A 27,276-nucleotide genomic window follows, 5' to 3' on the forward strand; every position below is an offset into this window, starting at 1 on the left:
ATATATATTAAGATTAAGATTAAAATAAAAATAAAAATAAGATTAAGACAAAATTAAGAATAAGATTAAGATTAAGATAAAATATTAAGATTAAGATTCTTAATATAGGGTAAAATTAATAAAAAATAGAATTATGATTTTTTTTTTCAAGAGGTGCTATCTTGATGACACATGGTTAGGGTTGCCATAATGACAACTTTAAATCAATATAAGATTAAGATTAAGATTAAGATTTGATGATTTAAAAAATTAGAAGGAAAACGTAATATTTGATAATACAATACTTCAAACACAATTAATTCAATTTCATAAATATGTTATTGTATTTCTAAACACTCGTGTGTGTGTGTGTGAATTACGATAATCATCGTGAGTGTCACTACGCATAAGGATAACAAAATTAGGGAATTATTTAATGCACTCTATGGATTAATAGCATACCTCATAAAAATACAATAATATTTTCAGATTTTAGAAATGTATTTCCGAAAGCACCTCAACTCAATACATTTCTGAATCAAGTTCTAAATTAATGGAAAAAATTTACGGAGATGTATGTCCGTGTAACTTATGGAGATGCTTCTCCGAATTCTGTTTGTTCAAAAATGCGCCAGAACCCTTTCTCCTTCCTCAATTTTAAAAAACACTTTGAAAGTTCTCAAACCCTCTCAACTCACATTCTCTCAAAATCATTCAACCAACTTCAAAACTTCTTTCATCAACATCAAATTCATTAAAGAGCTCATTCAACACTGAAGTAAACTCATAATTTGTAAGTTTTTTATTTTTCTAAACTTTTGAGTTTTTATATAAATTTGTAGAAATTGATGATTAAGTTATGAAATAGATAATTTATAACAAATTTGATAGTTTATACATAATGAGAAATATGTTTGGTAGGTACTTTTATTGATTAATGCATTATTTTTGCTCTTTTGGAGAACTGCATTACCACCGTTGACGTTAGTGCGAGTTACAGAAAATTTCGGAGATACATCTCTAAATTTTGTCAATGTTTTGATTCCCAGAAATTGGAGATGCATCTCCGGAGTATTTTAGTCTATTTTTTTTGTTGCTTGTACTCATTGTGTAACGCTTGTGTGGTTTACTTACATACATTATAAATGATGAAAAAGATCGATTGAGGCATGCCAGAATCCCAAAGCATGCATCTGTTTAGAGGAATGTCACCTACTTATGCATTCCTGCCTCCATCTTCCCGTAGGCGATATGTTTCACCTTTTCAAACATCTGAGACAACAAAGATAACCGAGTCACCAAAGGTACCTTAAATAGAGATACCCCGGACCCAGAAGGCAACAAAAGGGTATTTGAGGCATCCTAGATCCAGAAGGCAACAGAGACACCACAAAGGTGTGGAGGAGACCCATTAGACTTGTCACTATTGTCTTTTTATCCGATCGATACCGACAAATATGACAAATATGACAAGTATGTCAGGAACGGGAAAGATAAACTTAGTTAAATTCATTGTTGTTAATGTATTATATATTGTATGTGATGAAAAAATACCCATTAAAAATTTAAAATTATTTCTCAAATTCTATAGAAGTATCTAAAATAATGTTTTGATGCACTTTTTCATAATAACTGAACAATTACATTCATATAAAAGAAAAGTTAAGTGAAATCTAATAAAATTTACCCCGAACCCAAACGGTGCGTTTAATTTGGCGAATTAAGAAATTGATTTTCAGTGTACAGAGAGAGTGTAAGAGTTGATAGCAGATTCAGATCGAGATTGAAGTGAATTGGTTGATCGTACTTGGTGGTTGCATCAAGCAACTCCACTTCTTACAATCAATCCTCTTTGCTTCAATTCAATTCCACCCTCCTGGTATTCCCCCAATTTCATTCCCCATAGATCCTTCAATTTCCATTTTCATTCCTCAAATCTTCGATCAATTCACAAAAACTCTTAAACCCTAGCCACTGATTTTGAATTTCTCAGGTTTCAAAATCATACAAAATCATACAAAATGAATTTCTTGATGCGTTCCTCAACACACGTACAAGCAGATAGAGACAATAAACCTTCATCGATTCCAGAACCTCGTGTTGATGCGCTTCCTCCTCCTTCTCCTCCTCCTCCTGTTCAAGGCTCTCACTCTTTGGAGAGTCTATTGTCGGAAGATCCATATGCTCGGTATGGTACAACAGTGGAGCAGTTTGAGGGAGAGATTGATGGGGAGAATGGAGTTCATGATTTGAAAAATGATGCTGCTTTGTTGGCTAAGCATTTGGATGTGTCTGAAGAAGAAGGATGGATTGCTATTCCTTATAGTATGTGTTACTCAATTAGTGTATTGGTGTTATGTTTTTTATTCTTTGAGTAGTTTATGTTAGATTTGTTAGAAAGTTTTATATGTTGTTGTTATATGTGCTATGTTTTGGTGTGCTATGTTCTAGAAAGATGAGAGATCTTGGAATGAAATGAAAAATATGGTTAATTTTAGTTTGATTAGAAAGGTGGAACAGAATGACTTCAGTTTTGTTCTGTTTTTTTCACTTAATAATACCCCGGGTTGACATGTTGGAGTTTGACTAAACTTCATAAATGATTTTTATTATTTATTCGTGTTTTAGAGGGATTCAGATTCGGATTCTTTATTATTTATTCACACAGTTGGTTATTGGCTGTTAGATTAAGATCACACCGATCATATTTCAAGATCTATTTAAATATTGATTTGGTTAATTTAGTATATGAGCTGTTTGATTTCATCTAACGGTGGGTCAAGATCCCTTGACTGCGTGGTTGTGTGTTTTCTTGACTATGAGGAATCTGAGTTAGTTTTAGAGATAGAACGTTGTAGGACACAAGATTAAAAAGAGGTGCGTAACATTTTCATCATTCTATTTAGGGTGGTAGTACTGAAGAGGACTGAGCAAAACTTTTTTTATTCAGTTATGACTGTTTGTCAAATTCTACTTCAGTGGCAACTGAGTTTCGGATGAGTGAAATTACGAGCACAAGATGATTTTGATTGGCATTCATTTTAGAGGGGTAGTGTTTACAATTTGAAGTTAGGGGAATAGTTTTTTTATTGTCTTTACTTTTAGATTGTCTGTTCAGCTTGTTCTAACTTGATATGTTTGTTTCCATTTTTCTAATAGAAGAACTTCCTGAAGACTGGAATCATGTGTCAGATATCCAATCCCTGCGTCCTCTAGACCGTTCCTTTCTCTTTCCTGGTAAAATTCTTTCCTTCTTTGGAGCACAATTCTCTGTGTTCAAATATGTTATTTGGTCTGCCAGGTCGTTCAGAAAGTCACATGGACCTAATTTTAACTTATAACACAGGTGAACAAGTTCATATTGTGGCATGCTTGTCTGCATGTAAGAATGACACAGAGATTATCACCCCCTTTAAAGTTGCTGCCTTGATGAGTAAGAATGGCATAGGTCACAGCCCTAACAAAGAAAATGGGAACATCGAGCACAGAAATAAATCAGTAGCTGGAGAAGAGCAACTTAGTCCTAGTGGTCAAGATGAGAACAAGGAAAACCTGCCAAAGGCAAAGGCTGATCACCCAGCAGATGTTTCTTCTGGTGAATCCCTTCTAAGAATGGAGGTTCATAAAAGACAGACTGCATCGTTGTTGGACAAATTCAAGAGTTCACACTTTTTTGTGAGGATTTGCGAGTCTGATGAGCCACTTTGGTCTAAACATGGTTCTTCAAAAAAATCCATCTCCTCTGAAACAAATGGCCAAAATATCTCGTCAATTGAAGTGAAAGAAACTGTAAAACACGAGTCTTCTATTAGTGCAGTTATTGATAGAGCAAATTTTGATGCAACTATTTCTGGTGGAGTGGCGAGAAATTCTGTAAAGTGTTGTGCCCTACCTAATGGAGACATAGTGGTATGTGCCATAGAATGTTGATAATACAATTAAGCATTTTCTTTAGCTGAAGTTTTTGTAATTCTCTTAAGATCCACTGTCAGTTGGGGCATTATTTCCTGGTTCAATATGGGACTGATTACAAATCCTCCTCTTCTTCCCTTTTGATCACTTAAAATTTTCATTTTCCCAACATGCACACTTACTAGAAGCTTGGCCATCTTTTACTTAAAGTATAAAATTGTTTGTAACTTTTATAAACGTATGTGTGGGCATGCACCAATGTCTTGTGTATATTAAGCTAGAAATAACTCTTAGATGCAAAACATGGAATCCAGTTCATTTGTCTATCCTGATTGTAAAACTCATAGATGAGGTTGTGCTATGGGCTGTTGCATACTCAGCTCTGTTTTGTCTTGTAACTGCATTATCAACATTTAAAATCCTTACATTTCTCTAGGGAATTTGGAGCAAACAATTTCTATATGGTACTTGGCCTATTAGGGAGTATATTAACTTATGCAACTATCATTGTTAATTATTAATGAAATTTCTAGGACATATATTTGTGTTGGGAAATTGTTGCACTAATCTAGTTAGCTTCTTCTCTTCACTGAACATGAGATTTGTTAAGTTTTGAATATATTTCATGGGCGTTTTCCAAGTTTCTTTAATACTTCGAAAGATCTTTGTGAAGTATTCTTGTGAAACTCATGTGGATCAATAAATGCAGTTTTTATAACTTGATTTGTGGCATATTTTGTTTTCAATACACAAAATCCCCCTAAATATGCTGTTGAATAATTTCATTTGCTCAGATTACTGATCTGATTCTATTTCCTGTTTGGAAGGATCCAGGTTCTTTTACAGGTGAATGTTGGTGTTAATTTTCTTAGAGACCCTTGTATAGAAATTCTCCAATATGAAAAATATGAAGGGAAAATATTGTCTTCTGAGAACCAGGACAATTCACTTTATACAAATCAGGATCCATGTGGAGACCTATTGAAATGGATACTTCCATTAGATAATCTCCCCTCTGGGTCTCGCCCATTATCTCCTTCTCGTTTGCCTACAAACTCAGGAACCAGTAGCACCTCTCAGAGGTACAATTCTTCACCCTCATCTGGCCCTCAGATATTCTCTTTTGGCAGCCATTTTAGAAGTTATTCCATGTCATCATTACCTCAAAATACTATTCCGCCGCCTGGTCCTTTGAAAGCAGCTAGTTCTAAGCCAGATTTTGACACTGATGAGTGGGACCAGATCTCATCTCAGAAGTTTTTAAGGAAAAAAAATGAGGCTGAAGAACTTTTGTCTTTTCGAGGTGTCTCATTGGAGCGAGAAAGATTTTCTGTTTGTTGTGGGTTGCAAGGTATCTATACCCCAGGAAGAAGGTGGAGAAGGAGACTTGAAATAATTCAACCTGTAGAGATTCATTCTTTTGCCGCTGACTGCAATTCAGAGGATCTTCTGTGTGTTCAAATAAAGGTTTGAACTTTTGTACCTTTTTTGGGGGGTGGCGGAAAGGCCATTTATACTGTCAATTGTTGCCGGCTTCTGTTTTTTATTAATATTTTACAAGTTGTTCTTCAGAATGTTGCTCCTGTACATGCTCCGGATATTGTCATATTTATTGATGCCATTACCATTATATTTGAAGAAGCAACAAAAGCTGGACCACCGTCATCATTACCATTTGCATGTATTGAAGCTGGAAACGACCATTCTTTACCAAATTTATCCCTCAGGTTGTTATTCTTATTATGTTTCTTAATATTGTTTTTATTGTTCCTTATCCGATATCATGTTGCGCACCCTATGTTGATCAGTTCTATGTATTCTCTTGCTGAGTGATCCTAATCCCGCAAAAGGGGGGAAAATTGTTTCAAGATGCTATGTAATCTATCCCCTTGCCCTCCTGCAAATTTGGGAGGAATGGTTATTTTAACTTTTGGCAAAGTAAGGGAGGAGGGTCCAGTTCTTCTAATTTATATGAATCATTTCCCCTCTTCTTTTGGTAAAAGTTGTTCCTTCCTATAACTTCTTCCCCTGTTAACCCAATCCAAACATTAGCTTTACTAAAAAAGTTTTGCCAACTTTGCGCTGCTGTTATTGTTCCAGGGATTTGGGTTGGAAAGATGTAGGATTAGGGTTATAGAATGCAAGAGTAATTTAAAAAAATATATTAAGATGAACTGTGGTTTGAAATTATTAAGAGAATCTGTTGGACAAGTATCATTTAATGTAATTGACGCCTTTTCAGGCTAGAGGTAAGTATCTGGTTTTGAGGGTGAGTTTTTGTGTTTAGACAATTTTATAAAAAGCTTTTTTTTTCTTTGAAAAAATTGCGTAAAACATTAAAAAAAGGGTATACTTTTTTAAAGTAAAAAAGGAAGAATGTAGGTATGAATAGGAATTAATTTTTTGTCTTTGAAAGCTACCGACATATAAAGGGCTTTCTTTATTTTGATTAGTAAAATGATATAAATTAAAAAGAGGATGATGAGATATGGTTGATCAGGCTAACGGAATTTACAAATGAAATATTTTACTAGTATGAATTTATGCTGCTGTTCAGGCATTAAGATGAGGAAAGACTGAGTTCAGTCTTTAGTATTAAACTAGACTCATGGAACTAGATAAGTTAAAGATGGCACATAGGACATGAATTTTATTAGAATGTATTTTCCCGTTTATCTAATTTGACTAGTCAGTGCTTTACAACAGCTACAGTTCTCTCTAATAAGAGCTGTAACTTGTAACATCTTGGTTCAGTTGGTATTCCTACTGTACCTTGCGTATAATCCTTTGTATGAATGAATGGATAAACATGATCAAGGTTTAAGTGGAGTGGGGTGTTAAGGTAAAAGGCACAATTAGAGAAATAGGGAAAAATAGAAAGGTTTCAATCTGAGAATTTTATAGTTTGTGTTAAAGGGGAAACCCTTTGTAAGGGGCAATCTTTAGAGGCGATTCTTTCCTCTTGTTATCACTAATACAAATGATAGGAAGATTTCATAATGTTCAACCATGATCTCAATAACTTCCAATAATGCTCTATCATATTATATCATGAAGTTATGGGAAAAAGTGATTGAACGGAGACTAAGAACTCAAATTTTCGATAATCAATTTGGTTTATACCTAGGAGGTCGACCATGGAGGCAATTTATCTACTACGGCGTGTGATGGATCGGTATTGGATGGATCAACAAGACTTGCATTTAGTGTTTATTGACATGTAGAAGGCATATGATAGATTGCCTAGAGAGATCTTGAGAAAAGCTCTGGAAAAGAAAAGGGTTAGGATTGTGTATATTCGAGCTATCCAAGATATGCATGAAAGAGTCTCGACTAGTGTGAGGACACAGGGTGGAGAGACGATCGATTTTTTCATAACAGTATGATTGCACCTCGGTTCAACACTAAGCCTTACCTTTTTATTTTTGTTTTGGATGTACCTACAAAACACATCCAAGAGCTAGAACCACAATGTATGTTTTGAGAAATGATATAGTTCTATTTGGAGAGTCGACGAAGGAGTTAAATGAGAGGTCAAAGACTTGGAGACTAGACTTAGAAGCGTAAAGCTTTCACCTAAGCAAAAATAAGGTGAAGTATATGGAGTGTAAGTTTAAGAAAAGGAAATGTGTTTCTAACCTATAGGTGAAAGTTCGATATCATATCATACCACAGGTTAAATATCTTGTATCCATAGTACAAAACGATGGAGAAATAGAAGGATACGTAAACCATCTAATTCAAGTTGGGGTGGTTGAAATTGAGGAGGGTCTCAGCCTCAGGTGGTTTATGTGACACAGAAGTACCACTCAAATTGAAGGGAAATTTCTATCGGACAGTGGTAAGACCAATGGCATTGTACGTGACGGAATGTTAGGCGGTAAAGAACCAACACAAAAATAAAACAAATGTGGCAGAGGTGAGGATGTTGCGTGGATGTGTGGTAAAATTAGACGAGATAAGATTAGAAATGCCAATATTAGAGTGTGTTGTGGTAGCACACATGGTAGAAAAGATGGTGGAAAATTGAGTTAGGTGGTTTAAGCATGTAGAGAGAAGACCCGTGGACTTTGTAATTAGAAGAGTAGATCAAATGGAGGGTAGTCAAACAACTAGAGGTAGGGGAAGATCTAGAAAAACCATAAGAGAAACTATTAGAAAAGATCTTGAGATTAACGAGTTGGATAGAAACACGGTTTTTGATAGAACATAGTGGTGTAGTTGGATCCATATGTAGCTGATCCCACTTAGTGGGGTTGTTGTTTGTTGCATTGTTTTATTATATCATATGTTCAACCAAAACATATGTTCCACCAGATCAGATGGAGGGTAGTCAAACAACTAGACGTGGGGGAAGACCAAGAAAAACCATAAGAGAAACTATTAGAAAAGATCTTGAGATTAACGAGTTAGATAGAAACATGGTTTTTGATAGAACATAGTGGCGTAGTTTGATCCATATGTAGCTGATCCCACTTAGTGGGGTTGTTGTTTGTTGCAATGTTTTATTATATCATAAGTTCAACCAAAACATATGTTCCACCAGATCTCAATAATTTCCAATAACATGTTCAACCAGATCGAAATAACTTACAGTAACATATGTCATGAGTCATATCTCTATCAAACTATTGACGTCTAAGTCTTTCATAATAGTTTACCCTAATTTATTTTATTCATGTGCCTCTAGCGATTATAATGAGAGGGTTGTGTCGGGCAATCAACATATTGATGGTCAACGTAAAACTTAGTTGAATCTCTATGACATAATAAGGCATGAAATAATCCAAAAAAAAAGCCTCGGTGAATGCCATGTTTATCTTTGTTTATGGACCTACAAATATTTTCCACTCATAATTGGGAAAGAAATTGTGTTTCACATACACATGTCTACGGATCTTGGGGTTGGATCAATCTGATTAGCGTTTATAAAGAGAATGTGAAATTCAGAATTTGGTTTATATAGTTAAGTCTACTATTCTTCATCTTATTTGAAGTTTCTAATTACAGGAGAGGTGAGGAGCATTCTTTTATCCTTAAACCTGCAACATCTGTTTGTAATCATCTAAAGGTTCTGGATGAAAGTCCTCGCTTTTCAAAGTTGCAATCTGGAAGCTCGGCATCAAAACCAAGTCTTTCTTCCATAAGTCTTGACAGAAGTAAGATTCCTTCAATTGACGATCAGTATGCAGTTATGGTATCATGTCGATGCAATTATACAAGTAAGCCTTTTATCCCCCTTGATTTGTTCTGTTGTACCAACGACTATAAAGATGTTAACTAGTGTTCTTTTCTCTCGTTCTGTTCTTAATAAAGCATCAAAATTATTCTTTAAACAACCAACCAGTTGGCGTCCACGAATGTCGAGGGATATTATGATTTCTGTTGCATCTGAAATGTCAGGAGAATCTCCAGGACCTTATGAAAGAAACTCCCAACTTGCTGTGCAGGTCAATAGATGTTTAAGTTTTGACTATCTTGAGTTGAGATCTTGCATTAATGCTCATATTTTGTTTACTGTGATTATTCTCCTACTAAAATTACAATTAGATTAATCTAAATGCCATTTCTTTGTCAGGTTTTAACTCTTCAAGCTTCGAATTTGACATCTGAAGATCTAACTTTGACAGTGCTTGCTCCAGCATCTTTTATTTCACCCCCTTCAGTGGTTTCACTGAGTTCACCAGCCACTCCATCGAGTCCTTTTATTGGTTTCACAGAATTTCTGGGAAGGATAAATGACGATGGCAGACCTCAAACAGTTTCTAAGAATGATGATGTCATCCCTAATTCTGGCATGAGTTGTACACATCTGTGGCTCCAGAGTAGAGTTCCACTGGGGTAATATATTATGTCTTGTTTTTATTTTTTTGGTTTTGTTTAAAGTTTAAATGCGCATTGATCAATTTAAAACCATGTATTCTCCACATCAGATGCATCCCATCTCAATCCACATCCACTATTAAGCTTGAGCTACTCCCGTTGACTGATGGCACAATCACGCTTGACTCTCTGCAAATTGATGTCAAAGAAAAAGGTATGGATCACCATACATTTGGATGATGCTTTTTTTGTTAGGAAAATAGACATTTGGGAAATTGTACCCAGTGAGTTGTTGGTCCCTGAATTATGCAGTACAATGTATTATGGTGGACACAATCACCCTTGATGCAGCCCAACCTGTATCAAAATAATTTACTTTCGCTTTGACCATTTTTTATAGAGCCCCATGGCTCGATTTTTTTTATAGATATCTCAAGATATTAGAAACTGCATCCTTATGAGAACTTCGGAGGGATGAAATGAATTAATTGACGGCACTTCCTAGGTAGGAAATGTTTGGACATATAAGTCAGATTGTTAAATCACCAATACCATTTAAACTTGTGGGAGTTTCTAGATCAGATTTTAACTGCCATCATCTGTAGCGTGTTTAAGATTTGGAACCATTGAAATATCAAAAAGTATAGCTCCCCACATGCTAACCTCAGAAGGAGATTCTGAAAATTCCCATTTTACTTCTGAATTTCTCATGAACTAGTGCCTAAATCCTTGGTCTGGAATCTGGTTACCCACATACTAACCTCAGTGGCTAGCATGTTGTGTCTATGAAGGGTTCTTTTGGAATTTTTGGGAAAAAGGGGAAAAATAGATGGACTATTAAAAGCTCTACTCTACCAATACTTCATATTTGACCAATCACTTGTCTGCATGACAAAAATTTGCAACTTAAATGCATCAAATTTTAGTCCTGCATATTATATGATATGGTCTTGTATTGGTTCTCCCCGGCATATATTTCCTTGCAGAGCGTCATTTGGGTCCATCCTCTGTTATTTATTCTGCATTATAATTTGTTTCCTGTTCTCTCTAGTCATTACTTTATGTATTTCCATGTGCAAACTGCAAAGCATGTTTTTACATATATGTCCCTCAAATATTTTTACCATGTTTGGTTTATCATGCATTCTGGTTTTAAACAGGTGTTACCTACATCCCTGAGCGCACACTAAAGATAAATGCAACTTCTAGCATTTCTAAGGGGATTATTTAATATAGACAAGCCGGTTGAATTTCATTGAACATGTCATCTGGGGCTGTAGGGGCAAAGTGGAATGATTTGTTTGCTTGCATTTCATTTTAGAACCGCGACTTGCTCCCAGTGGCACGGAAGTATCTTCCCTTACTAGAGCATTGTGATTGAGTTGGTGTGTGATTTGTTTGCTTGCATTTTAGAACTGCAGTCACAACTTGCTCCCAGTGACAGAGTTGGTGTGTGGATTTATTTAGAAATAGAGCTTCACTTGTGCATTGTAAACCACGAGGTTAAGATAGATGATTGTTTCATACCCCTTTTAAGGGGAAAAATGTAATCTTTATAGATAAATCTATTTTTTATGAAGATGTACGTATGTGACTTCATATTTAAGGCAATGTGGCATCTGGATCCTGGCAGTGGCACCTGCAATTTATTGTCTTTCCATGTTTCAATTGACATCAGTGGAAGGAAAGCATTGTAACATGGATTTTATTTTATTCACATTAATAGACATTTGATGTGACTCAAGTGATTTGCTTTCTGTGGCTGCTTATTTTATGGAGTAGAATATTTACAATATCTGAGAAGTTAGTCTTGTATTAAACATCTGGTTCTTATGTATGGGAAACATGGTTCCTTCCAGCATTTTTGCAATGTTTTCCCAACTACCGTTAGATATATACCCAAACAAAAGTCATTTTGTCTGATAAGTTGTTGACAAGAATTAAGAAAAGGCTCATTGGTGTAATATACTTGGGTTGGAGACATGGAATCATTCTCTTGCAAATGTCTAGAATAAATTCATAATTGTCTTTTTACCTGAATTTTTTTCTATGGCGAGAAATCAAACTATTAGTTAGGCTTACCCTTATGCAATGTAAATTTAACTCATTGACGATTTAGTAAATGTATCTTGATTATACTTGAAATTCGGAGTATGCATGAGAGCTTATATCAAGTAAATTGGTAATTGGAATACAAGTCTGTTGTCTGATAGTCTTAACAACAGTATTAAACTAAGTTATTGGTTTTATTCTGTTTTGGATATGGTAAGCTTTTCTTTCATTCTTTATTGCTTTAGTTTAAAGTTAAAATAACCACAATAATCATTTACTCGTCAACTAAGTAAATGTTATAAATGAGAAAACATTATTTTACTCTTTATATTTATGTCCTTGTGAAATTTGAGAAAAATTACTCCTTGTAAATGAAATATGTCATATATATAACTAAATACTATAGGAAGACCGAGTTACATAACATTAGGAAATCACTCAGTACACCACACGATGAGGTAATGTGTATACTAGTTATCTCCATGCTTCAGCTTCACACATTATCAGAAGAGAGAGAGAAAAACAAAACACATTATATTACACTATCTTTGCTAGCAATATTTACACACCAACATCTCTATTTGAGTGAAATTCATATCAAATCCTACTATTTTATTTGAAATCCATTCTCAAAGTGATGGAAAGATTGTGTTGCTATTAAGAAAATTTCATTCTATAGACGAGACCGGATGAATACTCTTTTCCCATTTTCCTGTATTAGATTAATTCCCTTAAAGCCATTATCACCCATTTTATTTGGAGGCTGAGAATCTTCAACAAGCTTGTTTGATGTTTTGTACTGCTGCTTAATATTATTCATCTCTTCCTTCACTCCCTCCACTTTTGTTTCAAAAAGGAGTTCATTTGCAACCTTTTTATCAAGGTGTTTCTTGGTCTTTAATGGTGTCAACATCGGTATATTTATCAGTTCTTTCCGCACTGTCTTATCTGCATGTTTTCTGTCTGCAATAATCATAGTAATGATATTAGAGGGATTACTTGAATTGTTAAAATATTATGTGAAAAGTAATAGAATTTGTTTGAAAGTTTGTTTGGACAGAGGAGATTTTAGGTTTCACAGTAAAGAGAGTAAATTAAATAGAGGTAGTCCAATTAGTACCGGTAGAGAAGGAATAAGAACAACCAAGGAAAAGCTATAAAAAAGGACTTAGAAGTCAAATGTTTAAATAAAAATATGATCAATAAAAACACATTATTAAATCGTTTGATCTATATACCTGACCCTTTGTGTCGTCAAATATGCATACACACGTTAAAAATTGTTTGAATTTCAATTCTCATATGTTGATTTTTCATTCAACAGATATAACTCATCAGTTTTTCTTCTCAGTATTGATTTTAGAGGTGGTAAATCCCATCACGTAGATGATTGCCTTAGTCATAAAACAACGGTAATCTTAGGACATAGTATCGGAAAAATAAATGACAAGGACAGACTATTAAAAAAAATAAGATAACGAGAAGGAGCAATGCATCATAAAAAAAAGGGACAAGTTGCATAAGAGTTGTCCTCCTACCCATATGCTCAGAATTGTAAGATAATTTTGAAAATATGTAACATGATGATACATACAACAAAACATTTGCACATCTTCAAATTAAATCAGATAAACTTCTCCAGGACTTATAACCAAAGAGAGGTTGAAAAGGTTTTACATCTACTTATAAGTTATAACTTTTGTCAATTTTTACAAAACTGTCTCATCTTCTTCCATAAGCACTTGGAAGAGTTTTCCCTTGAGAAGAAGGGTCAGGGTTTGATCCCCGCGGCTAACAAATACCTCTTTCCCAACCAAATCAACTACTAAAATTTCCTATCAAAATAAAAATTTTATACTTTTGTGCATTTCATAATCTATCTCATTCAACTTATTTACATTACATATTCCAGACCAAACTTTGGGCTGGCCTAAGCCCACTTATTATTGGTGAATGTTTGATCTTAGCCGACTATCACTTCATCCTAACAGAAAATGGTTACACTTTCAAACAATATATGATATCATCACAAATCCAAAGCCATCTCAAGTTTTTAGAGGCCATCGGTAGGTTAGCCGCAACTTAACCCTGACAAAACAAATAGAGGTATATTTAACTATGATTTAACCGTGACTATTTTATGAGGCCCTATTTAGTCGTGGGACAAATTTTGGACCATGTGCGGCCTTGCACAAATCAAGGCCTTTTTTATTCTAACCCTATACCTCTATGCATCAATCCCCTACTGACTTGAGCGTGAGACTCGTTGGGCAGGGCAGCATAGCCGCCATGCACTCCGATCATCTTTCACCATCTCTTGCAGCCACTAAATCTTTAAATTCAGGTTTATAACAGAACAACATGCAGTTAAACTTATAAACTTTTGTAAATTAAAATCCAACAAACTAATTTTAAATTAAAAATCATACAAATATACAATTCCTAACTAAAACGATTCCATTATTCTGAAAAATAACCGAATACCATTTCTTTATCAAAAGAATGATCCCGAAACAAAACGGAAAAAATATGGATTAAATCGAGTAAGAAAGAAAAACCGACCAGGGATGATTTTGATATAGCCGTCGATGGCGGAGTCTACGGCGAACTTGACGAAATCGGTAAGGATTTGGCTTAACGAGTGGCGGCCAGCAACGTTGGACACGGCGGTGGCCATCCCGGCGATGAGTAACTTTCGATTCCGATAGGATTTTTATCGGGCAAACCAAGGTGTGTGTGGTTGTGCTTCGCTTTCAATTTTGTATTGATTATGGTATTTCAATTCTTTACTTGGTCTTGGCCTCTTTGGTATAGATGATTTACTTTCAACAAAATAAATAAATTGCTCTAAAAAATTTAAATAAATAGATTTTTATGATTGATATAAAGTTTTTTTTGTACTTTATAAAAATTATTTCATGTGAATTAAGAAGGATATAAATACATTTTAGTTCAACGAATACAAATTGAATGTAAATTTTTAGTAATATTTGTCACTTCATCTATTAATAAAAAAGAATTTAATTATTACACATTATTGATGTAAAAGTATCCTAGATGTTAAGAGTCCTGTATCGGACAATATATGGCCTGAACATGTGTTTATAATGGGGGGCAGTCCTCACTCTACCAACCGATTTTGTAGGGTTGAGTTAGGCCCAAACCACACATTCTTAACATGGTATCAGAGCCTTGTTTAAGATCCGGTGGGCCACCTACTATGGTTTCCATAAGTGTTTAATAAGATCCGGTGGGCTTTGACTTCCACTTTTATTGTTCTTAGCCATAAAGACAGCTGCTGAATTATCGCAAAAAATCTTCAGAGGTTTAGAAATAGAATCCATGATTCTAAGCCCAGAAATAAAACTCTTAAGCCATACACCATGAGAAGTAGCCTCAAAACAGGAGACAAACTCGGCTTCCATAGTAGAAGTAGCAACCAAGGTTTGCTTAGTACTTCTCCATGAAATAGCTTCATCAGCCATCATAAAAATATATCATGATGTTGATTTGCGAGAATCAACACAACCAGCAAAGTCAAAGTCTGAATAGCCGATCACATCAAAATTGTCCGTCTGCCTATACATTAGCATGTAATATTTTGTTCCTTTAAGATATCTCAACACATTCTTTGCAGCTTTCCAGTGATCCATACCTGGATTACTCTGATATCTTCCTAAGACTCCAACAGCAAATACAATGTCGGGCCTTGTGCATACTTGAGCTCTTTCTCTAATGGCTAAATACTTTATGTCGATGTGCTTGCTTTGACTTCCACTTTTATTGTTCTTAGCCATAAAGACAGCTGTTGAATTATCGCAAAAAATCTTCAGAGGTTTAGAAATAGAATCCATGATTCTAAGCCCAGAAATAAAACTCTTAAGCCATACACCATGAGAAGTAGCCTCAAAACAGGAGACAAACTCGGCTTCCATAGTAGAAGTAGCAACCAAGGTTTGCTTAGTACTTCTCCATGAAATAGCTCCATCAGCCATCATAAAAATATATCCTGATGTTGATTTGCGAGAATCAACACAACCAGCAAAGTCAAAGTCTGAATAGCCGATCACATCAAAATTGTCCGTCTGCCTATACATTAGCATGTAATATTTTGTTCCTTTAAGATATCTCAACACATTCTTTGCAGCTTTCCAGTGATCCATACCTGGATTACTCTGATATCTTCCTAAGACTCCAACAGCAAATACAATGTCGGGCCTTGTGCATACTTGAGCTCTTTCTCTAATGGCTAAATACTTTATGTTGATGTGCTTGCTTTGACTTCCACTTTTATTGTTCTTAGCCATAAAGACAGTTGCTGAATTATCGCAAAAAATCTTCAGAGGTTTAGAAATAGAATCCATGATTCTAAGCCCAGAAATAAAACTCTTAAGCCATACACCATGAGAAGTAGCCTCAAAACAGGAGACAAACTCGGCTTCCATAGTAGAAGTAGCAACCAAGGTTTGCTTAGTACTTCTCCATGAAATAGCTCCATCAGCCATCATAAAAATATATCCTGATGTTGATTTGCGAGAATCAACACAACCAGTAAAGTCAAAGTCTGAATAGCCGATCACATCAAAATTGTCCGTCTGCCTATACATTAGCATGTAATATTTTGTTCCTTTAAGATATCTCAACACATTCTTTGCAGCTTTCCAGTGATCCATACCTGGATTACTCTGATATCTTTCTAAGACTCCAACAGCAAATACAATGTCGGGCCTTGTGCATACTTGAGCTCTTTCTCTAATGGCTAAATACTTTATGTCGATGTGCTTGCTTTGACTTCCACTTTTATTGTTCTTAGCCATAAAGACAGCTGTTGAATTATCGCAAAAAATCTTCAGAGGTTTAGAAATAGAATCCATGATTCTAAGCCCAGAAATAAAACTCTTAAGCCATACACCATGAGAAGTAGCCTCAAAACAGGAGACAAACTCGGCTTCCATAGTAGAAGTAGCAACCAAGGTTTGCTTAGTACTTCTCCATGAAATAGCTCCATCAGCCATCATAAAAATATATCCTGATGTTGATTTGCGAGAATCAACACAACCAGCAAAGTCAAAGTCTGAATAGTCGATCACATCAAAATTGTCCGTCTGCCTATACATTAGCATGTAATATTTTGTTCCTTTAAGATATCTCAACACATTCTTTGCAGCTTTCCAGTGATCCATACCTGGATTACTCTGATATCTTCCTAAGACTCCAACAGCAAATGCAATGTCGGGCCTTGTGCATACTTGAGCATACATAAGACTTCCAACAACAGAAGCATATGGAATGTTCTTCATTTTTTCCCGCTCAAAATCATTCTTAGGGCATTGATTTAAATTAAATCTATCGCCCTTGACAATGGGTGCAACACTTGGTGAACAATCTTTCATTCTAAATCTCTCTAAAACTTTATTAATGTAGGTTTCTTGTGATAGACCCAAAATTCCTCGAAGTTTATCTATGTGGATCTTAATGCCAATGACATAAGATTCCTCACCCATATCCTTCATATCAAAGTTTTTAGATAGGGATTGTTTCACCTCATGTAGAAAACCTTTATCATTGGTTGCAAGTAGTATGTCATCCACATACAAAATGAGAAAACAAATTTTACTCCCACTGACCTTCTAGTATATACATTGATCCATGGGGTTTTCAATAAACCCAAAGGAGGATATCCTTTCATGGAATTTAAGATACCATTGACGAGAGGCTTGTTTTAACCCATATATGGATCTCTTAAGCTTGCAAACCAAATGCTCACCACTATTAGAAGAGACACCTTCAGGTTGTTTCATATAAACCTCCTTCTCTAAATCACCATTAAGAAAGGCTGTTTTCACATCCATTTGATGCAACTCAAGGTCAAAATGTGCAACTAATGCCAAGATGACACGAAGAGAATCTTTCTTAGATACAGGAGATAAAGTATCAGTCTAATCGATTCCCTCCTTTTGAGTAAATCCCTTAGCAACGAGTCTGAACTTGTATCTCTCAATGTTGCCTAATGAATCTTTCTTGGTTTTAAAGACCCATCTACAACCAATGGCCTTTGTCCCATTAGGTAACTCTATAAGATCCCATATGTCGTTGTTTTTCATGGAATTCATTTCATTATTCATGGCATCATACCACAAGTTTGACTCTTTTCAACTCATGGCTTGTCTAAAGCTCTCAGGATCATTCTCAACTCCAACATTATAGTCAGATTCTTGTAGATACATAATGTAATCATTAGGAATAGATGATTTTCTTGTCCTAGTAGATCTTCTTAATGTTTGATCAGCATTTTCTTGTGGATCTTGTTGTTCAACTAATTGTTCATCATCTTGATGACCAACTTGATTTACTGGATCATCAGTAGCTTGTGGAGTCTCGATGATTGGTTGATCAACATCCATTTGAACTTGAGGGATGTTGTAAATAGTAACCAATCTATTACTTGAAGTGGAAGGTTCATAGTCTATATGATCATGCACAGAAATTGAATTTTTGATTTGATCGCTCCCACTAGTCAAATGATTTTCAAGAAACTTTGCATTTCTTGACTCCACAATCCTAGTTGTATGAGATGGACAATAAAATATATAACCTTTAGACCTTTTGGCATATCCAATGAAATACCCATTAATGGTCCTCGAATCTAGTTTCTTTTCTTGTGGGTTATAAATCCTCACCTCAGTCGGACATCCTCAAATGCGCATATGTCGTAAACTCGGCTTCCATCCTTTAAATAACTTAAATGGTATCTTTGGGACAACCTTGGATGGAACCCGGTTTAGAATATATACAGTCGTCTTTAGTGCTTCATTCCACAATGATTTAGGAAGATTAGAGTTGTTAAGCATACTCCGCACCATGTTCAATAATGTTCAGTTTCTTCTTTCTGCAACACCATTTTGGTTCGGAGAACCGGGCATGGTGTATTGGACAACAATTCCATGTTCTTGAAGAAACTTAGTAAATGGACCAGGTGCTTGTCCACTCTCAGTGTATCTACCATAGCATTCACCACCCCGATCTGATCTCACTATCTTTATTTGTTTTCCACACTGGTTCTCAACTTCAGCCTTAAAGACTTTGAAGGCATCTAATGCTTCATATTTATTGTTAAGCAAATAAATATTCATATATCGTGAGTAATCATCTATGAAAGTAATGAAATATTTCTGACCATGTGCATCCATATCAGGACAGCATATGTTTGTATGAATTATTTCTAATATACTTGAACTTCTATTGACACCTTTCTTAGACATGTTGGTCTGCTTTCCCTTAATGCAGTCAACACAAGTTTCAAAGTCAGCAAAATCTAGAGCATTAAGCACCCCATCTTTTACTAATCTTTTAATTCTCTCTATGGAGATATGTCATAATCTCCGATGCCATAACATAGAAGAATTCTCATTAATATTATACCACTTAGTGCCAGTTTGAACATGCATTGAACTATAAATGGATTCGATTTATAAATTAATACGATAAAGACCATCAGACAATATACCATTCCCAACACATTCCGAATTATAAAATAATTCAAACAAGGTGTCTTTAAAATTAAAGGAATATCCAAAAGGTACAAGTCTAGAAACTGAAATCAAGTTTCGTGAGAAACTTGGTACATAAAAGGTCCTTTCTAATTTCAAAACAAAACCATTATTCAAAATTAAATTGCAAGTTCCAATAGCTTCCACATGTGAGTCCATTCTGCTTCCTGATAGGACAGTCCGCTCACTTCCCACTGGCTTCCTTAGGTTTTGAATACCTTGTAAGGATTTTTTATATGGATTGTTGATCCAGAATCAATCCACCAGGTGTTAATATTAACATCGGTCATATTAGATTCATAACAAAGAAATGAAAATAAATTACCTTTCTTCTCAAGCCATTCTTTGAATCCAGGACATTCCTTCTTCATGTGTCCTCCCTTTTTACAGAAGTAACACTTTGCTTCTTTCTTGATATCACCTTGCGGTGGTATTTTGAATTTCCCTTTCTGATTGGCTTGTGACTTGTCAGTTTTGAAAGCTTTATTCTTCCTGCGAGTGCTTGTCAGCAATGCACTCTCACTCTGTTCCATTACAAGCCTTTCTTCTTCCTGGACACACATGGTCATTAATTCATTGATTGACCATTTGTCTTTATGTGTATTGTAGGAGACCTTGAAAGGCCCATACTCAGACGAAAGAGAGTTCAGAATATAGTGCACCAGGAAGGAGTCATACATATCAACCTCAAGTTTCTTAAGTTGAGCTGAAATGTCACGCATTTTCATTATGTGCTCACGCACACCTTTCACACTGGTGAGTCGGTAGGAGGAAAATTTCATAATTAATGTGCTTGCCAAAGCCTTTTCAGAAGTGATGAACTGATCGTCAATGGCTTTAAGCAAATCACATACATTCTCATGTTGATCGACAGAACCACGTATTCCACCCGTGACCTTAGCCTTAATGAACATCACACTGAGCCGGTTGGATCTCTTCCACCGCTCATATAGTGCGATTGCAGCTGGAGTACTTTCATTTGTAATTGCAGGTGGTTCGTCTTTCCTAATAGCATAATCTATGTCCATCCATCCTAGATAGAGGAGAATTCTTTCCTTACATACCTTATAGTTATCTCCTCTGAGCTCGGGAATATCACATCGGATATCATAAAAATTAGCAGGTTGAGAAGCCAAAAAGATAAACAAAATTGATGTCAAAATTTGAGGCATAAATATTATCCAAATTGTATGTATTATCAATATAAACATACCATAAAATAAATCTTGCAACATAAAAATTACCTGTGGGCTAAATTTTAATGTAATAAGATTTTTTTAAAAAATTGCGATAGATTTTTCAAACCTCACACTTTACGTGCATGATATAATTTTGTTTTTCTATCCAAAATTAATACTTTATGATAAAACTATCAAATTATGTACCAATTCATAATTCCTGTGGGCAAGTTATGAAAATATTTTGACATTTTATCCTAATTAATCATACAAATATAATAAAAATTCCTGTAGGATAAAATTCATTATACCACGCATAATTAATTACAATTTTATGTCTAATAATTTATGTGATCTCAAAATTTTAAAAAAACAATCTCAATTAATTTAAGGATGTTGTGGCTAATCCAAATTAATCAAAATTATAACGATCACTAGACATAGTAACTCAATTATATGAGAGAACAAAATTAAATAAATAAGATCTCTTGTATAATTGTTTAACAAAATAATAACATTATAAATAAATTTTAATTTATGCACAAATTTAATTCAAAGATTAAATAATAAGGCATAATGATCAGTAAAAATGAAATCATATGGATATGAACAGAATCAAAATACACGTTTAACAAAGCAGCCTAGCGGTAACATTCATGAATGCCATGGATTAGGACCTGAGTTTCAATACCTAGCCATAGAAAAAGAACAACAAGATTAATAAAACAAAATGCGGAAATAGAATTAGAGGTTTTACCTCCAAGCTCATGCGGAAATAGAATTAGAGGTTTTAATGCGGAAACAAAATATGTATTTCTTTTTCTCTGATGAGAGAAAGCTTTGGGGACCAAAGACTATTTATAGGCTTGATTCTAACATCAAGAATTTAAAGCCATTAAAACTCATTACCACCCAATTAAGTAGTCATATCAATTTACATTAAAACCAAAATAAAACATACCCTTTTCAGAACCAAAATCCCAAAACTATGAACCACATTAAAATTGTTTTTTTATTTATTATAACATGCAATCACTATGAATATAAATGCAAGAATAAAGTTAGAGAGATGACATCGAGATTTATAGTGCTTCGACATTAGTCCTTGCTTGACCTACGTGCACTCTTCAATGGTTACCCATTGGAACCCGCATAGTTCCTTGTAATTGACAAATATTTTCAAGAGTTCATACAATCACCAATCCACGATTTACAAATGAGAAAATAAATCTCCTAATTTGGATGTTGAGTTGTATCTAGCAAACTTGTCAAACTCTTATACGTAATCTTTACTCGAATATGTTTCTTGAACCTTCCAATAACACTAATTCTGCTCCAAGCATTCGTGTGCAGCTATCAACCCCTTGATCCTACCAATTCTTTAAACGGTAATATTTTTCGAAGATTCAAGAAGAACTCCGCCATATCTGTAGCCTTCTACACAGTTACTACTAAGGCAATGCTAGAGAGAAGAATCTACTTCTTTTCAATGGAATTTGTCACCACCATTAATAATCCTTTTTTTTCTAGCAACCTGAAAGCTTAACAAGATATCCAAGAACGACTAGTTTCAAGTACTCGCCTCTTTTAATTTATCTCAGAACTCTAATTGATAAGATCTGAACTCAACTGAAGTGGAAGATGTGAGATATTCGTAGTAAGACTTTGAACACTCAAAACCTAGCAAATTGATTTTGACATAAAATCACACTGAAAAATATTAACACAATGATGTATGTTATGTTTGAATGATGACATAAAATGATTTATATGTGCTTGAGATGAAACACACAAAGTGGTTGAAAAAAGGTAGTTAGATTCAAATCAAGAAAAATATGATTTGAATCAAATGAGCAAAAATGGAGTGAAATGAAAGAAATACCCAAAATTTTAAAATTATGCTAGTTGATTTGAATAAATGAATATGTGATTCAAATCACAAGCCTTATGATTCGAATCAAGAACAAAAAATGATTTGAATCAAATTGCCCATTATTGACAGGATTTTTAGGCAAAATAATTTGATTCGAGTCATGTTGAAAGTTTGGTTTGAATCAAATCAAACAGAATCAAACATGATTTGTGAAAAATGAAATTGATTCAAATCATGTGCAAATTTTGATTCGAATCAAATCAAACAAAATCTGTTCACAAAAAAGTGATCAGGATCAAGTGAAAACTCTCATCAGGATTGTCGCAACCCTAAAAAAATAAATAGAAGTGCAAAAAAGAGAAATGACAGAAGAGTCGCCACCGTGCGTTATTTATCCCAAAGGAGGGAAAGGAAACGCTCGAAGTAAACTTGAAGAAAAGAAAGGAAAAGACAAGGTCTCGCAACCAAATCTTGGGTTCGGGAGTCGATTATGCGAAGGGAAGGTATTAGCACCCCTACGCATCCGTAGTACTCTACGGGATCCACTCTTGTTGTTCTTGTCTAAAGGGTGTGTGTATATCTAATGTACTATTTACTAAAAGAGGGGTCAAAAGAAAATGACTCGCACGGATGTTGCATCCACTGCATACGTATCTCATTTAAATATGAGAATCAGAGTCTTCGTAGCTCGGCTACCTATGGGTGAAAGAGATGTGTGCTCGCTAAGACATCGCGTCTTATGCCCACGTATCTCATCTAGAATGAGAATCAGAGCAAAACGTAGTTCAACTAACTACGGGAATAAGGGTCTTGATTGCAACTAGGGCAATAGAAAGGGAAGGTCTCGATCGCAACGAGGGCGAGAGAAAATAATCGCAACGAGGGCGAAAGCAAGCAAAGATTAGTTGTTAGTTGTCAGTCAAAAACTCGGCAAGATATCGCATCTCGTGCCTACGTATCTCATCTGGAATGAGAATCAGAGTTGCCGTAGTTCGGCCACATAGGGGTTGTCATCTGAACATGGACTTACAAAGGAGGACACCAGTTGTGTCAAAGGAGAGTGGGCAATGTGTTCATGTCCTAGCAGCAGGTGTCGTAGCTCGCTGAATCGAGTCTTAGGCAGTTACCTCTTTGCAATAGAATGGACTGACATGCCACAGGATCAGAGACGCACGGTGTAACACCCTTCTAAAATACCCCAAATATTTAATTAAAATAGCAATATATCAATCAGAGTAATTATGCAATTAAGGGTGTCACACAATCATTTCACACCATTCACCATAATAACTGTCATGCTCTTTTATTAATTCAAAACATAAAGCATTTGCACAATACGCAGCGGATAGAAATCAAATCAATCATGCAGAACATGTAACACATTACATATAAAATTATTCAACAAGGTAAAACATCCCGTCTCGATGTTACATCTATCAGAGCATGACCCACTAAGGAGACTACACTAGACTCCAAGCACTAGCTTCTACTCAATCACTGCTCGTTACCTGAAAAATAGTTGTAAGGGTGAGTTCCTCAATCGATATAATAAGCATTATAAAATATCATGTAATGCTAAGTAAATAACACATTAATCACCCTAATCATATCACACATTCGGTAACGGCACATCAACTCAAATGGCATACTCAACACCCACACAATTCATACTCATACCCAATGCCAACACAAACACACGTATAATATTGGAATACAACCATTCATATTATACGTCATACATACATTATACAATGAGACTCCATGCATGCGGTACCGACTATTCGTGAACATATAGTTCACCTCACCGATCAAATCCAGATACGGCTACCAAGCCCACTAGTCCCACTCATTTGAGACCTAGTGACTCACTCACTAATTCCTCACCACGGGAATTAGCTACCACCAACTCACTAATTCCTCACCACGGGAATTAGCTACCACCAACTCACTAATTCCTCACCACGGGAATTAGCTACCACCAACTCACTAATTCCTCACCACGGGAATTAGCTACCACCAACTCACTAATTCCTCACCACGGGAATTAGCTACCACCAACTCACTAATTCCTCACCACGGGAATTAGCTACCACCAACTCACTAATTCCTCACCACGGGAATTAGCTACCACCATAAAGACTACAATATGCATGCTAAATCACCTAGCAATGCAAACTCATCAACAATAATCCACAATGGACATATACTCACACTCTAAGCCATAAACAGTCCATTCACAATTGCATACATAACATATACATTCACAGCATTATGCATACCATCATACATTCATCAACACACGTATCAAAACATCATATCATGTCAAATAATTAATCACAGTATTAGCACACTCCACTAATACCTATACTGCTCAAAACAGCGGGAATTAATCCCTATTACATCATACGCCAATATAGGCCAAACACCAATTATGCACACATTATTCAAATATTAATTTTTCCAATTTCCAACAGTGTTAACCGGTTAACGCCCTGGGTTAACCGGTTAACGCAACACAGAACACGCTTTCTGGCAAAACTCAACAGTGTTAACCGGTTAACGCCCTGGGTTAACCGGTTAACGCAGACAGAACAGCAATTTCTCAGAAATCACAACAGTGTTAACCGGTTAACGCCCTGGGTTAACCGGTTAACGCAAGCAAAACAGCAATACTTCACAATTCCTAACAGTGTTAACCGGTTAACACCCTGGGTTAACCGGTTAACGCAAGACAGAAAGATGTTCCTGCGCTAACACGAAGCAGAATGCAGAATTCTCCGCATTTTCCGCCGTTGGAGGACTTCCGGACCTCCGATTCCGATTCCGTAAAAAGCTATACGTTCGGAAAATCACAACTAACCCAAATACAAATTCAATTACAGTTTTCACATCATCTAATCATCACCATTTTTCAACATTCATAATCCAATTAGGTCAAATCAATGGCTTATCACTACCCATTACATGTTAACCCATAATACCCATTAAACGACGATAAACCCCCCTTACCTGAGTTAATCCGGCAATCCTTTAGCCTCAAGCTCTTCTCTTCTCCAACCTTCTTCCTCTTGCTCTGCCTCTTTGCCCTTTTCCTCTTTTCAGCCGCTTCTCTGCTTTTCACGTGAAACCCTTTCTTTATCAAATGGGACTCTTTTCTTATTTCCAACTTATATATATTTTCCAATAATTATTATTCCAATAATAATAATAATAATAATAATAATCCAATAATTCCAATTATTTAATTAAATTAATAATTATAATATTAACTTAAATTAAATAATTATCTTATTTTTATCGGGGTGTTACAACTCTCCCCCACTAAAAGAGTTTTCGTCCTCGAAAACATACCTCAAGCGAATAACTCCGGATAAGACTCCTTCATCTGACTCTCCAGTTCCCAAGTCACATTGCCACCTGCTGGTCCTCCCCAAGCTACCTTCACCAAAGCAATCTCTTTACCCCGCAACTGCTTCAACTCTCGATCCTCGATCCTCATAGGTGATGTTTCAACAGTCAGGTTATCTCTCACCTGTACATCATCTACTTGGACCACATGCGACGGATCAGGAACGTACCTCCTCAACTGAGACACATGAAAAACCTCATGCAATTTTGCAAGTGACGGCGGTAAAGCGATACGATAGGCTGCCTCTCCTATCCTCTCCAAAATCTGATAAGGACCAATAAATCGAGGTGTCAACTTCTTCGACTTCAAAGCTCGACCAACCCCAGTTATCGGAGTAACACGAAGAAACACATGATCTCCCTCTTGAAACTCAAGTGACTTCCTCCTCTTGTCGTGATAACTCTTCTGACGACTCTGAGCAATCCTCATCTTCTCCTGAATCATCTTAATCTTTTCCGTAGTTTGTTGAACAATCTCCGGTCCAACCACAACACTCTCACCGGACTCATACCAACATAAAGGCGTCCGACATCTCCTACCATACAAAGCTTCAAACGGTGCCATACCAATGCTCGAATGAAAACTATTGTTGTAGGTAAACTCAATCAAAGGTAAATAACTATCCCAAGCACCTCCCTTTTCCAAAACACAAGCCCTCAAAAGATCCTCTAGTGACTGAATCGTCCTCTCAGTCTGACCATCAGTCTGCGGATGATATGCAGAACTCAATCTCAGCTTAGTTCCCAAAGCCCTCTGCAAACCTTCCCAGAACTTCGATGTAAATCTAGGATCTCTGTCCGAAACAATACTCGACGGGATACCGTGCAAACTTACAATTTTCTCAATATACAACTCGGCTAATCTCTCTAACGGATAATCCATTCTGATCGGAATGAAATGAGCCGATTTCGTCAATCTATCAACAATCACCCAAATGGCTTCAAAATTCTTACTTGTCCTCGGTAAACCAGAAACAAAATCCATACTGATACTATCCCACTTCCACTCTGGAATAGCCAACGGTTGCATTAGCCCAGACGGCTTCTGATGCTCAATCTTTGACTTCTGACAAGTCAAACAAGAATAAACAAAACTCGCAATTTCTCTTTTCATTCCCGGCCACCAAAATAACTTTTTCAAATCATGATACATCTTCGTAGCTCCAGGATGAATACTCAGGCCACTACGATGTCCTTCCTCAAGAATACTCTTCTTAAGTTCGGTAACATCCGGAATACACACCCGATTACCAAATTTCAAAACACTATTCTCATCAACTCTGAATTCACCACCTTGACCTTGATTCACCAGAGTCAACTTATCAACCAAAAGCACATCGGATTTCTGACCCTCTCTAATCTCATCCAGAATACCACTCGTTAACTTTAACATTCCCAATTTAACACTATTGTGAGTACTCTCACACACCAAACTCAAGTCTCTAAACTGCTCAAATAAATCCAATTCCTTAACCATTAACATAGACATATGCAATGATTT

The 27,276-nt window shown here is 35.7% G+C and overlaps 2 protein-coding genes across 3 annotated transcripts; one reads left to right on the plus strand and one right to left on the minus strand.

Annotated features, from left to right (window-relative positions):
* Positions 1-1,669: 1,669 nt before the first annotated feature.
* On the plus strand, positions 1,670-11,458 carry LOC127075217 (uncharacterized). Of its 2 annotated transcripts, none has more exons than XM_051016706.1 (10): positions 1,670-2,304; positions 3,142-3,216; positions 3,326-3,888; positions 4,726-5,358; positions 5,464-5,618; positions 8,902-9,113; positions 9,208-9,341; positions 9,470-9,732; positions 9,825-9,928; positions 10,875-11,458. In XM_051016706.1, the coding sequence occupies exons 1-10, from the start codon at positions 2,001-2,003 to the stop codon at positions 10,943-10,945; spliced, it is 2,514 nt and encodes an 837-aa protein (XP_050872663.1). In that variant the 5' UTR covers positions 1,670-2,000; the 3' UTR covers positions 10,946-11,458. The 2 variants fall into 2 exon arrangements, with proteins under 2 accessions (XP_050872663.1, XP_050872662.1); XM_051016705.1 differs by having other exon boundaries at positions 1,671-2,304; positions 3,139-3,216.
* A 673-nt stretch (positions 11,459-12,131) lies between these two features.
* On the minus strand, positions 12,132-14,591 carry LOC127075218 (uncharacterized). The gene is made up of 2 exons (XM_051016707.1): positions 14,329-14,591; positions 12,132-12,729 (listed from the first exon to the last, which is right to left on the minus strand). The coding sequence occupies exons 1-2, from the start codon at positions 14,441-14,443 to the stop codon at positions 12,440-12,442; spliced, it is 405 nt and encodes a 134-aa protein (XP_050872664.1). The 5' UTR covers positions 14,444-14,591; the 3' UTR covers positions 12,132-12,439.
* Between the last annotated feature and the right edge of the window lie 12,685 nt (positions 14,592-27,276).

Source organism: Lathyrus oleraceus, chromosome 4 (genome assembly GCF_024323335.1).
Source record: "Lathyrus oleraceus cultivar Zhongwan6 chromosome 4, CAAS_Psat_ZW6_1.0, whole genome shotgun sequence".
NCBI lineage: Eukaryota > Viridiplantae > Streptophyta > Magnoliopsida > Fabales > Fabaceae > Lathyrus > Lathyrus oleraceus.